A 19,861-nucleotide genomic window follows, 5' to 3' on the forward strand; every position below is an offset into this window, starting at 1 on the left:
TGCAGGGGACATGGGTTCGTGCCCCGGTCCGGGAAGATCCCACATGCCGCAGAGCAGCTGGGCCCATGAGCCATGGCCGCTGAGCCTGCGCGTCCGGAGTCTGTGCTCCGCAACGGGAGAGGCCACAGCAGTGAGAGGCCCGTGTACCGAAAAAAAAAAAAATCATTTGCTGAGTAAATCAGACAAACAGACTTGGAGTGTCTCATATTCCCGGCCAAAAGTACTCAGCTGATTAATTATACCTCTGGAAAAAATTCATATGAACCTCCTGAGGATTAAATGGTATCTGCAATTTTGGGGCCCACGAGATGAATAACATTACACAAGGGAGAGTCGTAAATTAGTAGTCAGATCCCTAATTAGTAATTCCCTGGATCATTTTTGGACTGTCTATTTGTGGTTAAAAGGTTATAATGATGTTCTGCTGGGAAAATAAGACTCTGAATTTTATTAGAGGTGAAAAGTTTTCCGCTTCGTGACCATCTAAACCTAAGTGGCAGCAAAGAAACAGATGGAAGAATTAAGTACTCCACCCTCACCCCCAGAGTGGATGTTATTGCCCCAAGGAAGGAAACTAAACCCCAGAAAGATTTTTCTGTCGCTGTTGTCCGACGAATTTCAGTCTGCAGCATCTTTAGAGCTGGAAAGGCCATTGGATATCATCTAGTCCAATGGCCTTCAAGTATTTTTAAGACATGGAACTCTTTTTAAAAAAGAAATTTTAATGGGCAAGTCTAACATATTAATAAAACTGGGGCAGCTTTTAATAAAATTTGTAGTGGAGGGAGAAAAAGCCCTACACACGGAGGTTTCCCACTCCCCCCCCCTCAACAGCAGCCACCAAGATGGCCCTGCAGAACCTTGAGTGCTGTGCATATACAAAACTGAAGAAGATAGATCCCGGAAAAGTTATTTCGAGTCTGTTAATATGACATGAACTAAAAGCTAACAAATAGAAGCTCTAGACACTGGATAAACAAATGCACTTCCTGCAACCTTCTGAATGATGACGTAACTGAGAGAGGTATTATGGTGACTATGGTATGGTGAAAAGAGCAAGGCGCCATAAATCCTCTAGGGGCACAAGCTTGCCTTCTAACATTTCTGTTGACCAGATGCAGAGCATCTCCTAGAGGGGGATATTGCTAAGGGCTCTGTGCATCATAAGGAGCTGCCCCGTTGCAGCCACAGCTCACACACTTCTGCCTCTTGCCCTTTCTCACCCGTGAGTGAAAACCTTGCAAAGCGTGCCTGCTCTACCCCTCGGTGGCCTACCTTGGGCTGGAAGACGCGATTCTCCTTCCCAAGGTGGTCCACGATTCCAAAGATGCACAGTGGTCCAGCGAAGCCCAGCAGGTCAGCCAAGATGCGGAAAGTGCTGCTGAGGACCAGGCGCCTCCCGAAGGCATGGCAGAGGGCCTGCCAGATGGCCCGGGCACCCTGTGTGCTTTGCATGTCCTTCCGCTGTCCAAAGAGACCCATGGCCAGGTCAGAGTGGCTGAGGGCCCGTTCACAGCAGGGCCCAGCCTCCCAGGATGCTCCTGGCTCCTGCTGCCTGGGGAAACCCAGTGGCATCTGCTGCAAAAAGGTGAACTCCAGGAAGAAATTATGGAACCACCAAGTGTGTGGTTGTGTGGGTCCATATGGGGACCCAACATGGTCCAGGTGGGGAAACTGAGGCCAGATGATGGCTCAAGGTCACAGAGCTGGTCAGGGACTATGTGGCGAGCACAGCACTGTAATGAGGGAGTAAATATGCCAGTCCAGTGCCGCTGTGTCTGCCTCAGTGTCTCCCCTTGATGCTAGGGCAGAAGCAGCGAAGGAGCACTGGACTGGGAGTCAGGCAACCGGCTCTACTACCTACCAGCCATGGGCCAGCTCTGGGGAGGTCACAGCCTTTCTCAGGGCCTCAGTTTCCTCATCAGTGATTTGGAAAGATGCCTGCCTAGCTCAAATCATAGAGTTATTGTAAGGATCAGGCTACTAATGCCCCTGCTCTCCAAATGGATGAAAATTCCCACCTTTACAGTCACTGGGCTCCAAAAGGAAGAGCACAGGGCATGGGAAATCAGTACCTCCCTTCAGGGCCTCAGTTTCCCCACATGGACAATGAAAGTGTTAGACCAGACGAGCTAAACTGTGAGAGCCATTCCAGCTGTGGCTGTCCTATGAGTCTTTGGTCTTGGACTTGTCCCTGGTTCACTGTGTGACTTAGGGCAAGCCTCTTCCTCTCACTGGAACTCAGTTTCCCCACTGTCCCATCAAGGGTTTGACCTGATACTTTCTGATGTCCCCATCTGTGACTCTAAACCAGAGGGCAGGGAATGGATGGTGGGGCCATGCCCCCACTGACCTCCTGGGCATCAAAGGCCTCGCAGAGCCGCTGGTAGTTGGTGAGGGCCCTCATGGCAATGGGCAGCTTCCCAATGGCTCGGAGATCAATGGGCTTCTTGTGGGCAGTCTTGATGAAGGCGTTCATCCACCAGTAGGTGCCTTTGGACAGCAGGTTCACGAAGGGCTGCAGGAAGCGCACCCCCAGGTCCTGCAGGTCCTCTGGGGGCTTCACTTCCCTCGGCATCTTGAAGAAGATGTATCTCTGTGGGGCACACGGGTCACTGAGGATGGGTAAGTGCACCTTCTCACCACCCTCCATTCTGCCTCGGCAAAGATCTGGGGTTGTGACATCCTACCCTTGACCTCTAATAGATGGGGCCATCATTTGCCTATTCCCAGGAAGAGGATCCCCCCAACTCCTCTTGGCTACCAGTGCCAGGGCCTCCTGACTCATAACCCTTCATCGAGGGCCACTCTGAATCCCCTGGGGTGGGTTGGGTTGGGGAGGAGCAGGAATCTCCCATATACCATCTTCTCCTACAATTCTGAAGATGCCATTGTGTTTCATGTAGGGTTTGCAGAATGTGGAGTCATGCAGACCTGGGTTTGAATCCTGCCTCCTCCACTTACTAGCAAGGCATCTTTGGACACATCTCATCTAAAGTGTATCCTCATCTAAAAAGGGGATGATGTGAGGGTCAGTGGACGTAGGGAATATAGAAGCCTCCATAGCCTGCAAATCACCAACTAAAGCAGAGGAGTCAGAGAATGCAGATCAAAGGAGCACTTTATGCTCATCAGACTGGCGCAAATTAGAAATGGCTATAGCCCCCCTTGCTGGTTGGAGAAAGGGAAAGCGCTTTCTGATTCACTGCTGGTAGGTTACAGCATTTCCGGAAGGTAATCTGCAGCATCAATTAACATTTAAAATACACAGACCCTTTGAGCCAGTAACTCCACTCCTTGGATTCTCTCCCATAGAAATAAAAGCAGCAATACATAAAGATATAGGAATGTTGAATATGCCATTATTTATGAAGGTAAAAAGTTGGCAACAGGGGCTTCCCTGGTGGCACAGTAGTTGAGAGTACGCCTGCCGATGCAGGGGACACGGGTTCGTGCCCCGGTCTGGGAAGATCTCACATGCCGCGGAGCGGCTGGGCCCGTGAGCCATGGCCGCTGAGCCTGCACGTCCGGAGCCTGTGCTCCGCAACGGGAGAGGCCACAACAGTGAGAGGCCCGCGTACCGCAAAAAAAAAAAAAAAAAAAAAAAAAAAAAGTTGGCAACAAAGTGAATGCCTGTCAATAGGGTAATGGCTGAATAAATCATGGCTCATCCACACGATGGAATATTACGCAGCCATTAAGGAAGCTAAATTAACCATATCAGACTTGGAGGGAGTCACAAGGGATATCTGTTAGATGAGAAAAGCAAGCTATGAAAAACTATGTATAATATGATCCCATTTTTATAAAACTAATATTGAAAGAAAAAACAATACTTATATGTGTTAAGAAGAAATTCTTAACACATTATATTAATTATATTAATAAAAGCAAAGAGGTATTTAAAAGAGGTATAATAAAAGGTATTATATTAATAAAAGCAAAAAATGGAAGGACACATACTAGGCTGTTAATCTGGGTTACCTGGGAAGAGAAAGGTTGGGGGAGGGGAGGGTATGACGCTCAGAGAGGGAAAGGGGGCAAGCAAAAATGATTAAAAAAAAGACATGTATGCAGCCACATTTACCACATTTACTCATTCATGTGTAACTATATGAATACATTAAAATAAGCCTCCCTGACCTCAAAAAGAAAAAAAAATCAAACAAACTCAGAGAAGCCAGTACCTGAAGCTTTTATTTCCTCTCTATGGGATTAAACCCAGACTCCTACAGCCTCAGCTGTCACTTCCTCTCCCCCTGGGAGCCTGGGGTAGAGGGCAGCTGGGCCAGATGGAATGTTCCTCCTGAAACTTTTCCCACTGGCCTCAACTCACCTTTTGGGAGCAGGTAAAAGAAGCTGACTCCTTCTAGGGTTTGGCTAAGAAGAGGGTGGGGACCCACACCCAGGCGCAGGACACGGGTCAGAAGCCCCGCCCTGGCCCAGGTGTGTCCTCAGGTGGGTGGCAGCCCAGGAGCGGCCTGCTTACCCTCACCCTGATGACGTTGACCTCCACGAGGAGCAGCATCCCGTAGAGGATCACCAGCAGCCCCGTGAGGCAGAAGCGCAGCTGCGAGAAGCCGATGGCGTGGTCGTAGAACTTGACAAACTTGATAGTCTTGGTGATGAAGGCCAAGGTCCAGTAGACTAGCAGGGCTGCCGAGGGGAGACAAGAGAGCACGGAGGATGTGTGTGCACATATTCACGTGTGTGTGTGCAACTGTGTGGAAGAGGACAGAAAATAAGTGTGTCAGGGAAGAGGTGTGTGTGCGGACAGGCAAGTGTTATGGGTGTGAGTATGCACATTTCTGAGTAAGGGGGTGTCTGTGTGTGTGAATATATGAGCATGTAATTTTGAGACGACTGTGCATACATTAAAACGTTCATGATAGGCATGTTCAAAAATAATCATCATCTTATAAGTCAAGGTGGTCAGCCAAATTTCCCTTTACAATAAATAAGAAGAAAAATAGTGGAATTATTTCTTGAATTTAACTAAGTTATAGGCACCATACCAAATAAGCACTTTAAACATATTTATCTCATTTATTTTTTATATTAGCCTTGTGAAGGAAGTCCTGGCGTCATGCTCAGTTTAACAGACCAGGGAATCGAGGCTCAGAAAGGTTTGGTAACTGATCTAAGGTCACACAGCCATTAAGCGGACTAGCCTAGTGCCAGAGCCTGTGCACGTAGGCTCCACCCTACAATGGCTTCCTTGCGGAATCCCCAAGCTGGGAAGATCTTAAAGGTCCTTCAATCTAGCCTTTTCATTTAACAGATGAGGAACCTGAGGCCCAGAGAGAGGAGGTGACATGCCCAAGCTCACTGCAAGTTAGTGACAGGCAGAGAGTGAGGGCCTAGGTCCCTGGCCCCCAAGTCCAGAGTCTACTACAGCATGATGATGCTCCTCAGGGAGCCTGGGGAGTGGGAGATACAAAAAAATGAGTCACAGTCCTGAGAGGCAGTGTGTATAGTGGTTAGAGCTGGGCCTGCAGCCAGATACCCCTGGGCACAGATCCTCTGACTTAATAGCTATGTGACCTTGGGTAAGTCATTTAACCCATCTAGGCTTCAGTTTCTTCATCCATAAATGGGAATAATAATAGTACTACCTCAAAAGTCGTCATGAGCAATGCATGGAGAACATTTAGCACAGTGAGCCTGGCACACAGTGGGTGCTCTTTGGATATCAGCTGTTAAGATATTTGTTATCTCCAGATTTCAGACCTTGGACCATAAATACCAGGAGCCATCTGTGGATTCTATCCTGTAAATTCCCACCACCCCCATCCAAATCCACCAGTAAACCACAGTCAGCTGGTGACAACAAAAGACAGCAGTAACTAAGTCCCCCTTTAGGGGGTGCTTTAGCATAGGCAGTCCTTCCCCAATTACCCCCTAGAGTCATATGCTCTGCAATATATGATATATATGATCTTATATATGATATAAGGTCAGCCTAAATGCCTAGAGCTCCTCTCTAGAGGAATCACAGAGAGGGAAGGAGACTGTCACCCTGCCTTCATCCCTAGGAGGGCCAGGACATAAATGCCAGGGCATCTCTTGGGGACAAAAGCTGGGGTCTGTCCCAGCCTGGCTCTGGGCTGGGAACTAGGTTGAGACATTGAACTGGGGAGGGACAAATGCCACCTGAGTGAGAGCATTAGGATAGAGGGCAGGAGCATCCGCTTCTGGTCCCAGCCCTCAAGACTGGGATGATGTCCCTCAGCTGGGCCAGGTCTCCAGGTCACAAGGAATCCCCTAGCTGGGGGACATTCCCCTGCATCCACACCTATACTCTCCCAACAGACTCTATCCCAGGCACCAGAACCTCTTTAGACCTTCGTGAGGGTTCCTCCTGAGGCCAAGACTTTAAAATATGTCTCAGATTGGTCTTGCCTCTAACACGTAACAGATATGGTTTGATTCGATCTTTATAAGAACGTTATGCCTTAGGCAGGGACTTACTATTCCTGTTCAGATGGGGAAACTGAGGATCAGAGAGCCTGAGTGTCTTTTCCAAGGTCACACAGGGAGTTAGTTGAGGACCCAGGACTAAGCCCAGGGGTTATTTCCACAGTCCCATCCTACAGTGCTGAGCCCTCAGCCTGTTGCCAGACACAGCAGCATTCGGTAAAAGCTTAGTGCATGTCCGAGAGAACAGGAGAAACGAAAGAAAGTAGTAAAACACAGGGGCTGCTGGGTGAGTTTTAAACTCTGAATTCCCATTACCTCTGCTTCTTCCCTCCCTTTCCTCTCCCTCATCCCCACATCCTACCTATTACCAAATTCTATTTTACCTCCTAATTATCTTGAATCCATTGACTTCTGTCCATCTGGGTGGCCACCTGGGTCAGGTCACCATCATGTCTCCCCTGGACCGCCTTAAGAGCTTTCTCATGGTTTCCCCACTTCCCCTCTTGCCCTCCTCCAACCTAGCCTCCATAGAGCAATACATTAAATCAAATATGATGTCACCACACCCATGTTCATAGCAGCATTATTTGTAATAGCCAAAAGGTGGAAGCAACCCAACTGCCCATTGATGGATGAATGGATAAACAAAATATGGTGTGTGTGTGTGTGCGTGTGTGTACACACACACACGATGGAATATCATTCAGCCTGAAAAAGGAAGAACATTCTGACACGTGCTACAACATGGGTGAAACCTGAGAATATAATAAGTTAAATGAACCAGTCACAAATGGACAAAATAGTGTATGATTCCACTTATACTACGAGGTGCCTAATGTAGACAGATTCATAGAGACAGAAAGTATTATCGAATGATGGTTTCAAGGGGTTGAGGGGAGTTATTGTTTAATGGGTGCAGTTATTGTTTAATGGGAAGATGGAAGAGTTTTGGAGATGGATGGTAGTGATAGTTACCCAACAATGTGAATGTATTGAGTGCCACTGAACTGTACACTTAAAAGTGGTTAAAATGGTAAGTTTTATGTTATGCATATGTAAACACATACACACACACATCCCAATCCTCAATGACTTCCCATCGCCCTTGGGATAAAGAATAATGCCTGTAGTGTGGCCTTCAAGGTCTTGCCCCACCTGTCACTCCAACCTTCAAAGTTCAGCTCCCTTCTGCTCTCTGCACTTCAGCTGCTGTTTTTTGCCCAGATTTCCTAATGTGCTTTGCATCTTCTGCCTCTGGGCCTTTGCACATGCTGCTCCTTCTGTCTGAAGCATTCCCCTGTCCCTTCTCGCAGTTAGTTCCTACCTATCCTTCAGTTCTCAGCTCAAACATGACATTCGCACAGAACACCTTCTGATCTCTCCTGGGTCCAGGAACAAGGTTACTTCGCGGGACAATGTAAGCCGCATCATGGGTCACCTTTCTGCAGGACTCCAGACCTGTGACCGGACAGTAGCTTCCTCAAAGGGCCAGCTATTCCCCTAATACCTGCTGTCCTGCAGCTCATGGGGTGCATCCTCTTCCCTTTTCCCTGTTCTAGAATTTCTGGCTTTGTGGAGAGCAAAGCTCTACCAAAGAGGGGAGTTAGTCTTTGTTCCTTGGAGAAGGACTGGTCAATCCATGGGTGGTCATTTGTGCTTTGTGGAGAGAACATTATGCTCTTTCTGGAGAATGAGAAAATGAACTCGCCAGATACCCAGACAGGGTGTTTCCAGGGGCACCGGTCAGCCAGGCCTCGTGGTTAGTGAGAGGTCTCTGTGCATGAGGAGCTGCTTCAGACGCTGGCGCGGGAGGCTCTCCGAAGCTTGCATTTAACACCTCTCCATCTGTTGCCCCCTAGTCCCCCAACCACACTCACTTGGGGGACCCTGGGGTGGGGGTCAGCTCCCGCCTTACACAGGAAGGTAGACCTGTGATCAGCTTGGGAAACTTTCTCTACCCACTCATGACACCGTGCTGTCTCTGGCTTAGCACAGAGAGTTCCAGACTCCAGATGTCAATTAGATGCTATGATTCCTAAAAATCATAGTCTGACTTAATGACACACGGTCTGACCACAGCCTAACAGTCAGATGTACAGCCCCGGCCTTAGACATGCAGACTGAGCCTCACACAGAGGCAGATCTGTGGATTTATACCTCTGGCCTAAGCACAGTCTGAGGACCCTTAGACACACAGTCTCAGCCTTTTTAAGAGCCTCCTTGGGTGCCAGACTCCTGGGATCTAAACCTGAATCTGAGGACTGCCCTGGTGGTCCTGTGGTTAAGAATCCACCTTCCAATGCAGGGGATGCAGGTTCGATCCCTGGTCAGGGAACTAAGATCCCACATGCCGTGGGGCAACTAAGCCCGTGCGCCACAACTGGAGGGCCTGCGCACCACAACTACTGAGCCCGTCTGCCACAACTAGAAAAAAGCCCGCGTACCGCAATGAAGAGCCCACACGCCGCAATGAAAGATCCCGCATGCCACAACTAAGACCCAGTGCAGCCAAATAAATAAATAAATGTTAAAAAAAAAACAAAAACAAAAACTTGGCTCTGGCCCTTGACTAGCTGGTGAGACTAGTGCAAACCATTTAACTTCTGAGCCTCGGCCTCCTGATCTATAAAAGGGAAATAATAATACCTACCTCACAGAGTTGTAAGGATTAAATGAGTTAATATGTAAAATGCTTAGGATCGTGCCTGACACGTAGCAGGTGCTAAATGAGTGTTCACTGTTATTATTTGCAACCTCTCTGAGTTTCAGTGTTCACATCTGTAAAATGGGGATAGCAAGAGTACAAGAGGGAGAGTGTGGGGGTTAAGTGAGATAATGCATGGAGGAAGCTTAGCACTGAGCCTGGCACACAGCACACACTCAGCAAATGTCAACATCCATCACTGTTGTTTCTGACTGGGACCCCGGCCACATGGTGTCAGAAGGTCTAAGCGGGCACTCCTAAATGTTGGCAAACCACAGGCTCTGGTCCTGGGGCCCTTCTCTTTCCTCCAGGTTACCTCATTTGGGCTTAAGATGCCACCTAGGAAGCCGTGACTATCTTAGACCTCCTCTGGAACGCCCAACTTGTTTATCTAACTGACCGCCTGACACTTGAGCTGGCTGTTTCAAACTCAACTGTGGCCTAAACACCCCAACTCCTGCTCCTTTGCCATGTCAGTTACTAATACCGCTGTTCACCCATGTACTCTGGCCCAAAACCTAGGAGTCTTCCTTGTTCCTCTCCTGGCCCCTGACCTCATCTCCTACCATTCTTCCTTGGGCTCATTTGCCTTCGACCATACTAGCCTCTTTGCCAAGTTTGTTCCTATCAGAAGGCCTTTGCACTTGCTGCGCCATTTGCATGGAAACATCTACCCCCAAATATCTGCATGCTCACTCTTACCAGAGACCTCCTCTGAGCATCCTATACAGACAGCAACACGGCCTTCACTCTCTACCCCTTCCCAGCTCTATGTTCTTCATAGCATCATCACTACTTGTTTGTCTGTTTACTGTCTTTGCTTGTGCGTCTCCTCCACCAGACTGGAAGCTCCACAATGGCAAGCATTTTTCTTCTCTACTTCTGAACCTCTAGCACTTAGAACAGTGCCTGGCACATAGTAAGTCCTCAGCAAACATTATCTGAAGGAACAAATGGAAGTACCTATCCCTCCCCGTTTCCCACTCCTCCCCTTTCCCTACCAATCAGCAGCTTGGGGAAGTTGGAGGTCTCAATGTTGTGATAGTAGATCACAGAGGTGACAGCAGCCATGAACGCCATCCCGGCCGGCATGTACAGGTGGAGATGGCGGGACTCGGTCACCCTGAGATAAGGGCAAGAGAGACAGAGAGAGAGAGAGGGAGAGAGAGAGAGAGAGAGAAAATGTAGATGAGCTGCGTCGTACCCTAACAGAGTGGCCCAGGCCTCGTGCTTAGGGCCAGCACACAGTGGGGACTCCAGAACACACATAACCGTATCGTTCCACAGCATATGCTGGCAGCTCTGCCCAGCCCAGACCCCAAACACACCTGTCAACTAAGGGGCCCAGGCGTTCACACAGAGATGCTATGAGAGCTCGGTGCTCAGGCTTTGAAATTCATGGCCTTCTCTCTCTGGGTTCACACTTACAGAATCTGGCATAGGGGAGCTGGCCTTGGCAGTCGCAGCTGCAAAGCTTCTGGCTTAGAACCAGCTTATCCCCCTACAGAGGCCTCAGTAGGTGGGCTCTGGTCTGGTGATAAGCCCCATAGGGAGCCAGAGCTCCCTCCCAGAACTCAGCTTCTCCACGACTGGTGAGGAGGCTCGACTTGCCTGGTCCTGGTCAAGCCCTTCCAAGGCTCCTTTCTATAGAAAGCAAAACTCAAAGGCACAGGTGATGTGGCCTCAAGTCTTTTTTCCAGCACTGCCCAGCCTGCTCTTTCTAGTGAAGCTATGGTTAGGAACCCCTCCATTCCCAGGAGGCCTCCTCCAGTCTTCTGCTTCAGTGCTGCCCTTGCTTGCGCTGCTCCTTCTATCCGGTGTGCAAAGAGTCCCTGCCCTCAAGAAGCTGACAGTAGGGAAGGAAGCAACCATGCTCAGAGCTAACTGTCTGACTAGGCAGTCTAGGGAAGTGGTATTGCAGATGGACAGAAGGCTGAGAGCACACAGAGGAGGGTGGGCAAGCAGGGAATGCTTCACAGAGGAGGTGGCACAAGGCTGAACTTTGAAGGATGAGCAGGAGTTCAACGGAGAAGGTGGGGGGCATGAGGAGAGCCATGTTGGGACCCCAAGTGGTCTGGTGGGACTAGGATATAGCATAGAGGCAGTGTGTTTCCCTTTTTCCTCGCTAGAAGAACCACAAGTTTGCTCCAGCAGCAACGCGCCCAGCCCCAGGGAATGGATGGTGATTGGTTCAAGCAGCCATGCAATTGCACACTTCTTTGTCAGTGATTGGTTTAAGAGTGGCCATACAACCCAATTCTGGCCAATGAGATGTCAGGAATGTCTGTAGAAGATGATCTCCTGCATAAAGAAGAGGCTTGTGGGCAGCATGCCCCCTTTTTCCTAGCTTAGTTGATGCCTGGAGCTGGGCAGCCATCTTGTAACCATAAGAGAAGATATGGTGGACACACAGAGTATGGCATAGAAAGATGTGGAGAAGCTGGGTTCCTGATGCCATTACTAAGCCACCACACCAACTAAAAAACGTGGCCTCCAGATTTCTTGTTAAATGAGACTGTACACGTTGACGTTCTTCAAGCTTGATTAGTGGATAGTCTCAGTGCGAGGTCTTCGCACTGTTACAGGAGGTACAAGGCAGTCACTCGTGGGGGCACTGGAAACAACCAACACCCTGTCCAGGAGGTCTTCAAAATGCTTGCCTCTGTCCTCCTTGAAATAATTTTGAAAAACTCTGTACTCCTGCGTACATTTTTAAGTGACATCCAAAATGTTATTTCATAAGTTTAAGTACATTCATTTTTTTTTGCAATAGAAGGTAGAAATGATAAACATTTTATAAGATGAAATAAGACAGTGAATAACCATAATTGAAATAAGTATTTTATGACACGACTTAAATAGATTTTGGCTGCTTTACTGAATAATATACACCGACTTAGATAAGAAATTAGGTAAAAGTTTTATATACGGCTTTTTCCAGTGTATGGTGGTCTGGGAAAACATTCTATATTTAAAAAAAAATTCTAAATAACCTATACTGCTTTGGTTGTTCTGAATTCAGAGTATCACAGAGAAATAATACTTAAAGGAAGACAAGAAGCCCTACATGTTAGATGCCTTACTTAATCACTAAATGAGGCTTACCTTAAACTAAACTCAAGTTTGAAGGCCACTGCTTTAACGGCCCCCCTCTGTCATCTGCCCCGTACACTTCCGGCAAGTCGGCCAACTCAGGACAGGGACTGTGGCTTCTCCTCATGTCCGTTCCCCTTCCCATCCTCCTTCATGCTCCCCTGCCCAGGGGTGCAGGCCACAGATGGAAACCAGCAAATACCGGATAAGTGCCTATGGAGGAGCTGACCTGCTCTCTGGGGCGGAGACGGCGATCTGCACTGAGCTGGAGAGGTTTGGGATCCAGGTGCTGCCCCACACAGGAGGGCCTGCTGCACAGCCAGCAGGACAGAGTCCCCAGCCATATTCTATCCAGTCTCCCACATTCTGTGAATATACTAGCTGCCCAGGGCTCTGCCACTCTGCACTCTGCACCCTGTCTATGCTCTAATTTCATCCTCCACTGCCCTACGAAGCAGGCAAGGCAGGGCTTATGATGCTCATTTCACAGGTAGAGAAAGTGAGACCCAGAAGGGCTGGGTGACTTGTCCCAAGTCCCACAGCTGGTGCGTGGCATAGCAGAAATGCTAGCAAAGACCCAGGTCTACCTTCTCTGCAGGAAGGGTATTTTCCCCTCTGTTGTTTTGTTCATTACAGCCGGGTGAGTATATTCTGGCCGGAGGGCTCACAAGGCATCCCTCCCATCTCTAGCATCTGTGCTGCTTTGGAAGGGGTGTTGGGATGGAAGGCGGGAGGCGGACTTGTCACCTGCTAGTTATGTGGCAGTATGCATTCTGGTCCTGCTCATCTGAGGGCTTTGATAGCCAGGAGGAGGCCCAAGGCAAGCAGTTATCACAGAGATTACTGCTGAAGCCAGGATGCGGGGACATTGGGAGTGGGAGGGTGAGGCAGTGTGTGTGTTGGTGGGGGTGAGGATCCCATCCCCCTGCCGTCCAGCTGCAGGAGCCAGGGCTGGCAGGAGTGGACTCTGGGCATAGTCTGATTCCAGCTCAGAGGGATTGGACCTCAAATATTTAAGCCAAATGTCCACCACCCTCCACCACCCCTTCACCCAGGCAGTCACTGAGCCTTGCCGATCCTTCCATTCTTCCTTAGTGAGATGGCTGCTTCATCTCCTCCTCATCTGCACCCCCAACTGCTGACACACCACTTTTGGCTGCAGTTATCTCTCGCCTAGACTACTGCAATCAATCCTAAGCGCTGCTTCTACCTCCAGCCTCTCCCTGCTTCCACCCTGCCCTCAAGTTCTCACCTAAAAGTGCTGTGCTGATTACATCTCTTCCAAACTGCCTAGAAAATTCAACCCAAACACTCAGCCTGGCATGTGAAGCCTTCCTGCAGATGCCCCCAGTTTCCAAATCTCAGCCTCCATCACTCCCACGTGTTTCATGCTTCAGCCCCGCCGCACTGCTGCACTGCTCCCACCCTGCCTGCTTCCCCTCCCACCACTCCCCACTCGCCCACGGTACCTTTCTCACGACTCCCTGCTGGCCCTCCCTCTCTGGAACTCCTCTGCCTGTCAGAACCCTAGTCATCCTTCCAGATCCTGCTCAGAAGTCCCCTCAGCCATGAAGCTTGCCCAACTGTGCCTTCCTTTGTCCTCCCATAGTACTTACTTGTGACGTTATTTCATTTATTCTCTTAAGGAGTCCCTAAGGGTCTACGGAGCTTTCTCAGGTGCCTTGCACTGTGCATACAAAGATGAATAACATGCAGATTCCAACTCTGAGGCCTTTCTGACTTAGGCAGGAGACAGTTTGCAAATAGATATAGATGTTAACATACAGTATGACCTATGCTGTGGCAGAGGTGTGAAGACTATGCTGTGAGGTCCAGAGGCAAGGTGGGCATGGGGAGAAAGCCCATAGGAATGAGGCTAGAGAGAGGGAGGGCCGACTGTGAGGAACCTGGATGCCAGGCTGAGGACTTAGGACCTTGTAAACAACTGGGAACCAAGGAAAGATCTTAAGCAAGAGTGATTTTTTTCCCTCCAAGAAGGTAATCCCAGCAGCTTGTGGGAGAGGCTGGGCATATCCACTCTAATAGGCTCTAGGATTATTTCACCAGGCCTTGGTGTGCAGATCTGGGTCCCCTCCACCCTGCTGCACGGAGAGCAGGGCCTGGTCCTCACTGTCCAGTGCCTGGCACAGAGAGCCTGGCACACAGATGTTGGGTAAACAGTTGCTGGATTTATCAGCAAATGAAACGATATTGGCTCATGGAATGCAGCTGAGCTGGGGTCTCCCTGGGCCTTTTAGGAAGCACCCTTGAGTAGATCCACTATCCTGGGTCCTCTGAGAGTCACTCACCCATCAGACAGGATGCCCTCCGCGATCTCACACACCAGGACGAAGAGCAGCATGAAGGTCAGGATCCAGCGCAGGTTGTGCCCAGGGAAGTGGAGCCATGTGCTGTGGTGGATGTGCACCTTGGAGCTCTGACTGCCCCATCCTGCAAGGAGAGACAGGAAGAGGTGGGAAGCCTGGCTCTCCTGGAGGAGGTTTCGTGAACCCCAGGAGGGTGTAGGCATTGGGTCCATGGTGGGGATGAGGTGTGTCCCCATGACAATGCCCCAGTCTGGTACACATGAACTAAATGTCCTTGCATGAAACCCCGGACCCACAGAGGCCCACACGTGCAGGTACCCATTTTATATGCCAACTTCTTGTGTGACAAATAACCGCGTAAATAAACGTGTGGTGGAGAGCAACAGTGTAAATGCTGGTACAGTTTTTGATACACATGTGAACATAAGCTTCCTTCCTATTTCTAGTTGTCTTTGTCAACAACTAGCAACTTTTTGCTTCTGCAGCATCTTCCTCTTTTTAATTTTGTAGCAATTTTTCCTTTCTTCTCAAAAGCTGTATATGAATCTTAAGATTTGCTTTTTTCTTAATTAGAGCAAATTAACACGTTTTGGGGGAGGCAGGGAACACCCTATGAGTTGACAGAGCTAGCTAGCTTGAGAAATTCGAGGTCTTGGAGAGAGATAAAGGGGACCCTAGAAAAGAGGCACACACAACTGTCTGGGCGGTGACGCTCAACTCTGCGTAGGGCTTTCAAACAGGGGCGCTGGTGGCCTCCGTCCGGGTCGCTGCTAAGTCGGATCGGCTCTGCCCCGAGCCCGAGAAATTGCGCTCCGGAGACGCGCGTGCCGCGGTGTGGTTAGCTGGGGAAGCGGAGCCTCTTCTCGATCAGGGCGAGTGGAACCCCAGGATTGCCGGAGGCTACTAACCACTGTCAGGTTCAGCCCCTGGGAAGCACAGGGTTCGCAGGGCCTCCACCCAGCCTCTGAGGCGCAGGCTGCACTCCTCCCTGGGCCCAGCTGCGGCTGACGAGAAGGGTGCCTTGGGGGAGGGGTGGCCCGGCTCCCTACACAGCGCCTCTGAGGTTACAGCCCGACCCCCTCCCGACCTATCCAGCGCGTACAGAGACCCCTGCTTTCCCCTTTCTCCACCCCAGCTCTGGCCCTGCGGTGGCAAAACTTGGGGGTCCCCTGGGTCAGGAGCTTCCGTTGTGGTGCGTGCGGTTTCAGGGACACCCCGGGAGTGAGGGCTGTGCGGGTGTGTGAGCGCCGGCACCGCGGGGCATAACACAGGGCAGGGGAACCCAAGGGGGAGGCGAGCGGCGGTCGCCTGGCTGCAAGGGGACGCGGAGCGCTGCGGCGCGCAGCGCCTCCTTCTCCTCCCTCCCGACCACCGTCCTCCCCTCCTCCGCTGCTCGCCCCGCGCGCTCACCGATGAAGAGAATGGGGAAGGTGATGAAGAGCAGGAAGACGTGCGGCACCACGTTGAGCGCGTCCACGAAGCAACCGTTGTTGAGGACGCCCTGGTCCACCCGGTAGGCGGCCGAGTGGTTCTCGCTGCCGCAGAAGGCCAGGGGCATGGCGGCGCGGGCTCGGGCTCGGGCTCCAACTGCGGCTGGCTGCACGCGCCTCCCGCGCTCTGTCCCCTGTAGCTCCGCCGCCCGGCCCGGCCGTCAGGCCCCAGCCCCCACCCCGCAGGCCCCGCCCCGTTGGCGCTCCGGCTCTCCCACCCCGCCCAGCTCCTCTACCTGCGGGGCCTGAGGGGTGGCGGGGAGCCCGACCCGCCGGGCCGCGCTGGGGCCGAGTTCCAGCTGTGGCGGCCCGCACGATGCGCTGGGGGCCGCCTTGTGAGTGCCCCGCTGCGCGCGTGCGCTGGGGAAGCAGGGACGACAGGCTGGGTGGGTGGGCGTGCTCGAGTCTGGATGGGAGGGTGAGGGGTGCAGAAGAGAGGAGGAGGGTCCTCGCGGCTCGGGAGTGGGCGCGGTCGGAGTCTCGAGTGTGACCTCCCTGCCCGGGGTCTGAGGTGTGAGCTCACCTGGGCCTGGCTCTCGTGGGTATAGTTAGAGCGGAGGGTCCTGGTGGGGCAGTGTGGGACAAGCCCCATCCCATATGAATAGGAAAAGCATTCAAAAACATTACCTAGGGGGGAGCTTCGAAGGTTTTCGAAAGTGGTTCCAGGCGGGGGACGTTCATAGGTGCTTTACAGCGTATCCCTCGCTTTCACAAATGGAATCTTCCAATACTCCTGCTAAGTACAGGTTAATTGCTCTCATTTTTCTGGTGAGGAAACTAAGGCTCCGGGAGGTTACATGACTGACCCAAGGTCTCACTGCCAACAAGTAGGGAAGCATAACTTGAACTCAGCTCATCGAATTTCAGCCCGCACTCCCCAGCCCCCATCTACCTCAGGCATGCGTCTATTACATGATTGACACCTCCAGCGACTGGCAGGTGAATGGATAGACTAGATCATGGCCCAAGATTGAAAAAGAGGTGCTTGTGGAATTGTATCCAGTGAAGGCAATGGAAGGCAGCCAAGAGGGGTGGAAAGAGATAATGTCACCCTAGGCTGTATCCTTAACCTGACACAGACAGGCTTAAGGAGTTCAAGAACCTGGTGAAATCGTAAAGACAATATTATGCCTTCCTATACTTTTTGGAGAAATTCTCACAGGTCTGTGACTAAAAAAGTTTACATCCTATGAAGAAAGAAGACAAAAGGGGATTTGGGATTAGATTTTAGAAGAAATTTCTGAGTTAGGGATATGGAGCGTAAATGTATCTGTTCTCAGGAGGAGCTAGGGGGTCATCAAGGAAGCTCTCTTCAGCCCTTTTCCCTATGAGCTTCTCTGAGCCTGTTCTGAGGCTGCTTTGAGGCTCGAAGCCTTTACAAGACGCTGTCAGGAAAGGACTCAGCTTTGCCTTAGGACTTGAGAGAGGCCAGGGCAGAACCAGGAACCAGAGCAGAGGGCAGGTGGGGCTGAGTGAAGAGCTTGGGGAGGGCAGGAGCTCAGGGTTCAAAGTCCTCAGACAGTCTTCGACTTTTTGGGTATCTCTCTGAGGGCAAAAGATGTTTCCTGCAGTATCAGCCAAAATAGTGAAAACTTGGTGGCCATAAATACCCTGTACCGGTGGCAGGAGTTAATTAATCTGGGTGAATGCAGCCACTGAAAAAGTGATTGCTGAGTCTATGTAGTCAAGTGGGAAAAGCTTATGAGACAATGTCAGGTGAAAAAGGAAGAAACAAAATCGTGTGTTTCCTTTGATTACAGCCATATTAAATATGTATGTTTGAATGCAAGCCTGCGGGGGAAGCTCAGACTTGGAAATGGCTGTTACATTAGGGTGGTGGGTATTATACATTAGCTACCGTTGCTGTGTTTATAATTATTGTTATTACCATTCTCTTTCTGTAAGAATGAAGCAACTGAGGTTCAAAGAGATGAGATGGGGAATTCCCTGATGGTCCGGTGGTTAGGGCTCTGCACTTTCACTGCTGCCGAGGGCACAGGTTTGATCCCTGGTTGGGGAACTAAGATCCCACGAGCCTCGAAGCACGGCAAAATAACAAAACAAAACAAACTAAACAAACAAAGAGATGAGATGATGTGCCCTTAGCCACCTAACAAAATTGCTTTTAGGTTTTTGTTTTCGGCTCCAAGGTTTTTTTTCAAACTTTCTTTGCCATTTTGTTTTTGTAGTTATAATTTTAGCTTTTCACACTTTCAGCAGTGCCGTTTTTCCTTTCAGTGGTAGATATGTATATATTTTAAGTCCTCAGCCCTGGCTCTACCACTACTAGTTGTGTCATGTAGGACAAGTTACCATTCTGTGCTTCAATTTCCTCTTTTCTAAATGGGGAAGATAATAATACAGACCCCAGAGGATTAAAATGAGGTCACGGGTATAAATGTGCTATGTGAGCCTGGCAGATGGTCCCGGCTACCTCACCCTCTGGGTGCCCACCCATGGGACCCCATCAATCAATCATGGTTATCTAGTGGTCTTTCCCTTCCTTGGCACTCAGCACACAGTGCCTGGCACATCCCACACACTTGCCTCTTCTGGGCCATTTGAAATAAACAAAAAGCCTGGTCCAACCCAAGCTGGACCCAGGTGTAAAGGACAATTAAGGGGTCATCACCTGCGACTAAGAGGAGGCTGGAGGAGGGCACCACGTTCGCCATCTCTAGCACAAACCTACTGCGTGACTATGGGCACATTCCACCCTTTCCTACACCTAGCTTTCCAGTGAGGATGCCCATCACACTGCCCATCATGTGGGTGTTATCTTGAAAAGTGTGGAGTCAGGTGCATAAAGAGGCATGAAATGACTCCTGCTGTAACATGGATTGTGAACTTGGAAACACCCAAATGCTCATCAATAGAGGGCTGGTTAAAATAAAACTAACACACGAACAAACAACATGATAATTCCATGATGTGGAGTACTGTGAGGCAAATACAGAGAGTAAAGTAGGGTTATGTACACAGACACTGAAAGATGTCCAAGGCATAGATGTAGAGCAGTCAGTGAAGCATGAAACCATTTTATTTCTGCAACAGAAACAGACGCAGAGCTACAACGTCTCTGTGGGGAGGGCTGGGTCTCAGTAACCCTTTCCCACACCCAGAGTTTCTTGCTGGCTTCTGCTGCAGGGGGATGGAAGATGGATTCGCCTCGGGAGCAGGCTTGGAGCAAGGGTATTCCCCTTTGAAAATTCTCAGCCTTCCTCATAGCAGAATGGAAAACCTGGGAAGGATTTCATGGACCTGGATTGTTGCGCTCCCGGACCCACTAGGTGAGTGTGGCCGCAGGCAGGACCCGTCCCCTCCTTTGTGCATGGAAAGGAAAGCTTGGCACAAGGCTTCAAAAAAGTCCCTTCTAGTTCTGATGTTGTTCAGGCGTCAGTGCCCTGTCTCAGGTGTGTCAGAGACCATGACAGAGAGGGTCATCAAGGTGATAATGGTGACATAATAGAGAGGGGTGATATTTCAAGAAATTAACCCTTTCAATAGCCCCAATCAATAGTGAGATGGTTAAAAACAAACAAAACCAAAAATGGTATTATACATACTCTGCAGGAAGTACAGAGAATAGAGTAGGGCGATCTGTACTGACTTGGAAAGATGTCTTCTCCCCGCGTCCCCTCCCCAGCTCTCCCTTCAGGCAGATGACTGTGCAGCAAATTCCAGGTGGAGAACAGACAACTGGTGTATCAAAAAGAGAGTTCTTGAGATCAGGAGACTGTGCTCAGCCTCCCTACCTGCCTGAAGTGCGCGCGCGCGCGCGCGCGCGCGCGCGCGTGTGTGTGTGTGTGTGTGTGTGTGTGTGTGTG

At 50.2% G+C, this 19,861-nt stretch overlaps 1 protein-coding gene across 5 annotated transcripts in view; it reads right to left on the bottom strand.

The window, feature by feature from the left end:
- Positions 1–16,209, bottom strand: part of ABCC8 (ATP binding cassette subfamily C member 8) — a 76,238-nt gene extending 60,029 nt beyond the window's left edge. For 3 of the 5 annotated variants that reach the window (XM_060017327.1, XM_060017328.1, XM_060017326.1), the window contains exons 1-6: positions 15,955–16,207; positions 14,527–14,668; positions 10,126–10,247; positions 4,490–4,656; positions 2,354–2,596; positions 1,276–1,464 (exon numbers count right to left, since the gene is read on the bottom strand). In XM_060017327.1, coding sequence (XP_059873310.1) covers positions 1,276–1,464; positions 2,354–2,596; positions 4,490–4,656; positions 10,126–10,247; positions 14,527–14,668; positions 15,955–16,102 — 1,011 coding nt within the window. In that variant the 5' untranslated portion in view covers positions 16,103–16,207. Of the gene's footprint in view, positions 1–1,275; positions 1,465–2,353; positions 2,597–4,489; positions 4,657–10,125; positions 10,248–14,526; positions 14,669–15,954 lie in introns of all 5 variants that reach the window. The other 2 variants (XM_060017330.1, XM_060017329.1) reach the window with 2 other exon arrangements.
- Positions 16,210–19,861: the final 3,652 nt, after the last annotated feature.

This window comes from Delphinus delphis, chromosome 8, assembly GCF_949987515.2.
Source record: "Delphinus delphis chromosome 8, mDelDel1.2, whole genome shotgun sequence".
Classification (NCBI taxonomy): domain Eukaryota; kingdom Metazoa; phylum Chordata; class Mammalia; order Artiodactyla; family Delphinidae; genus Delphinus; species Delphinus delphis.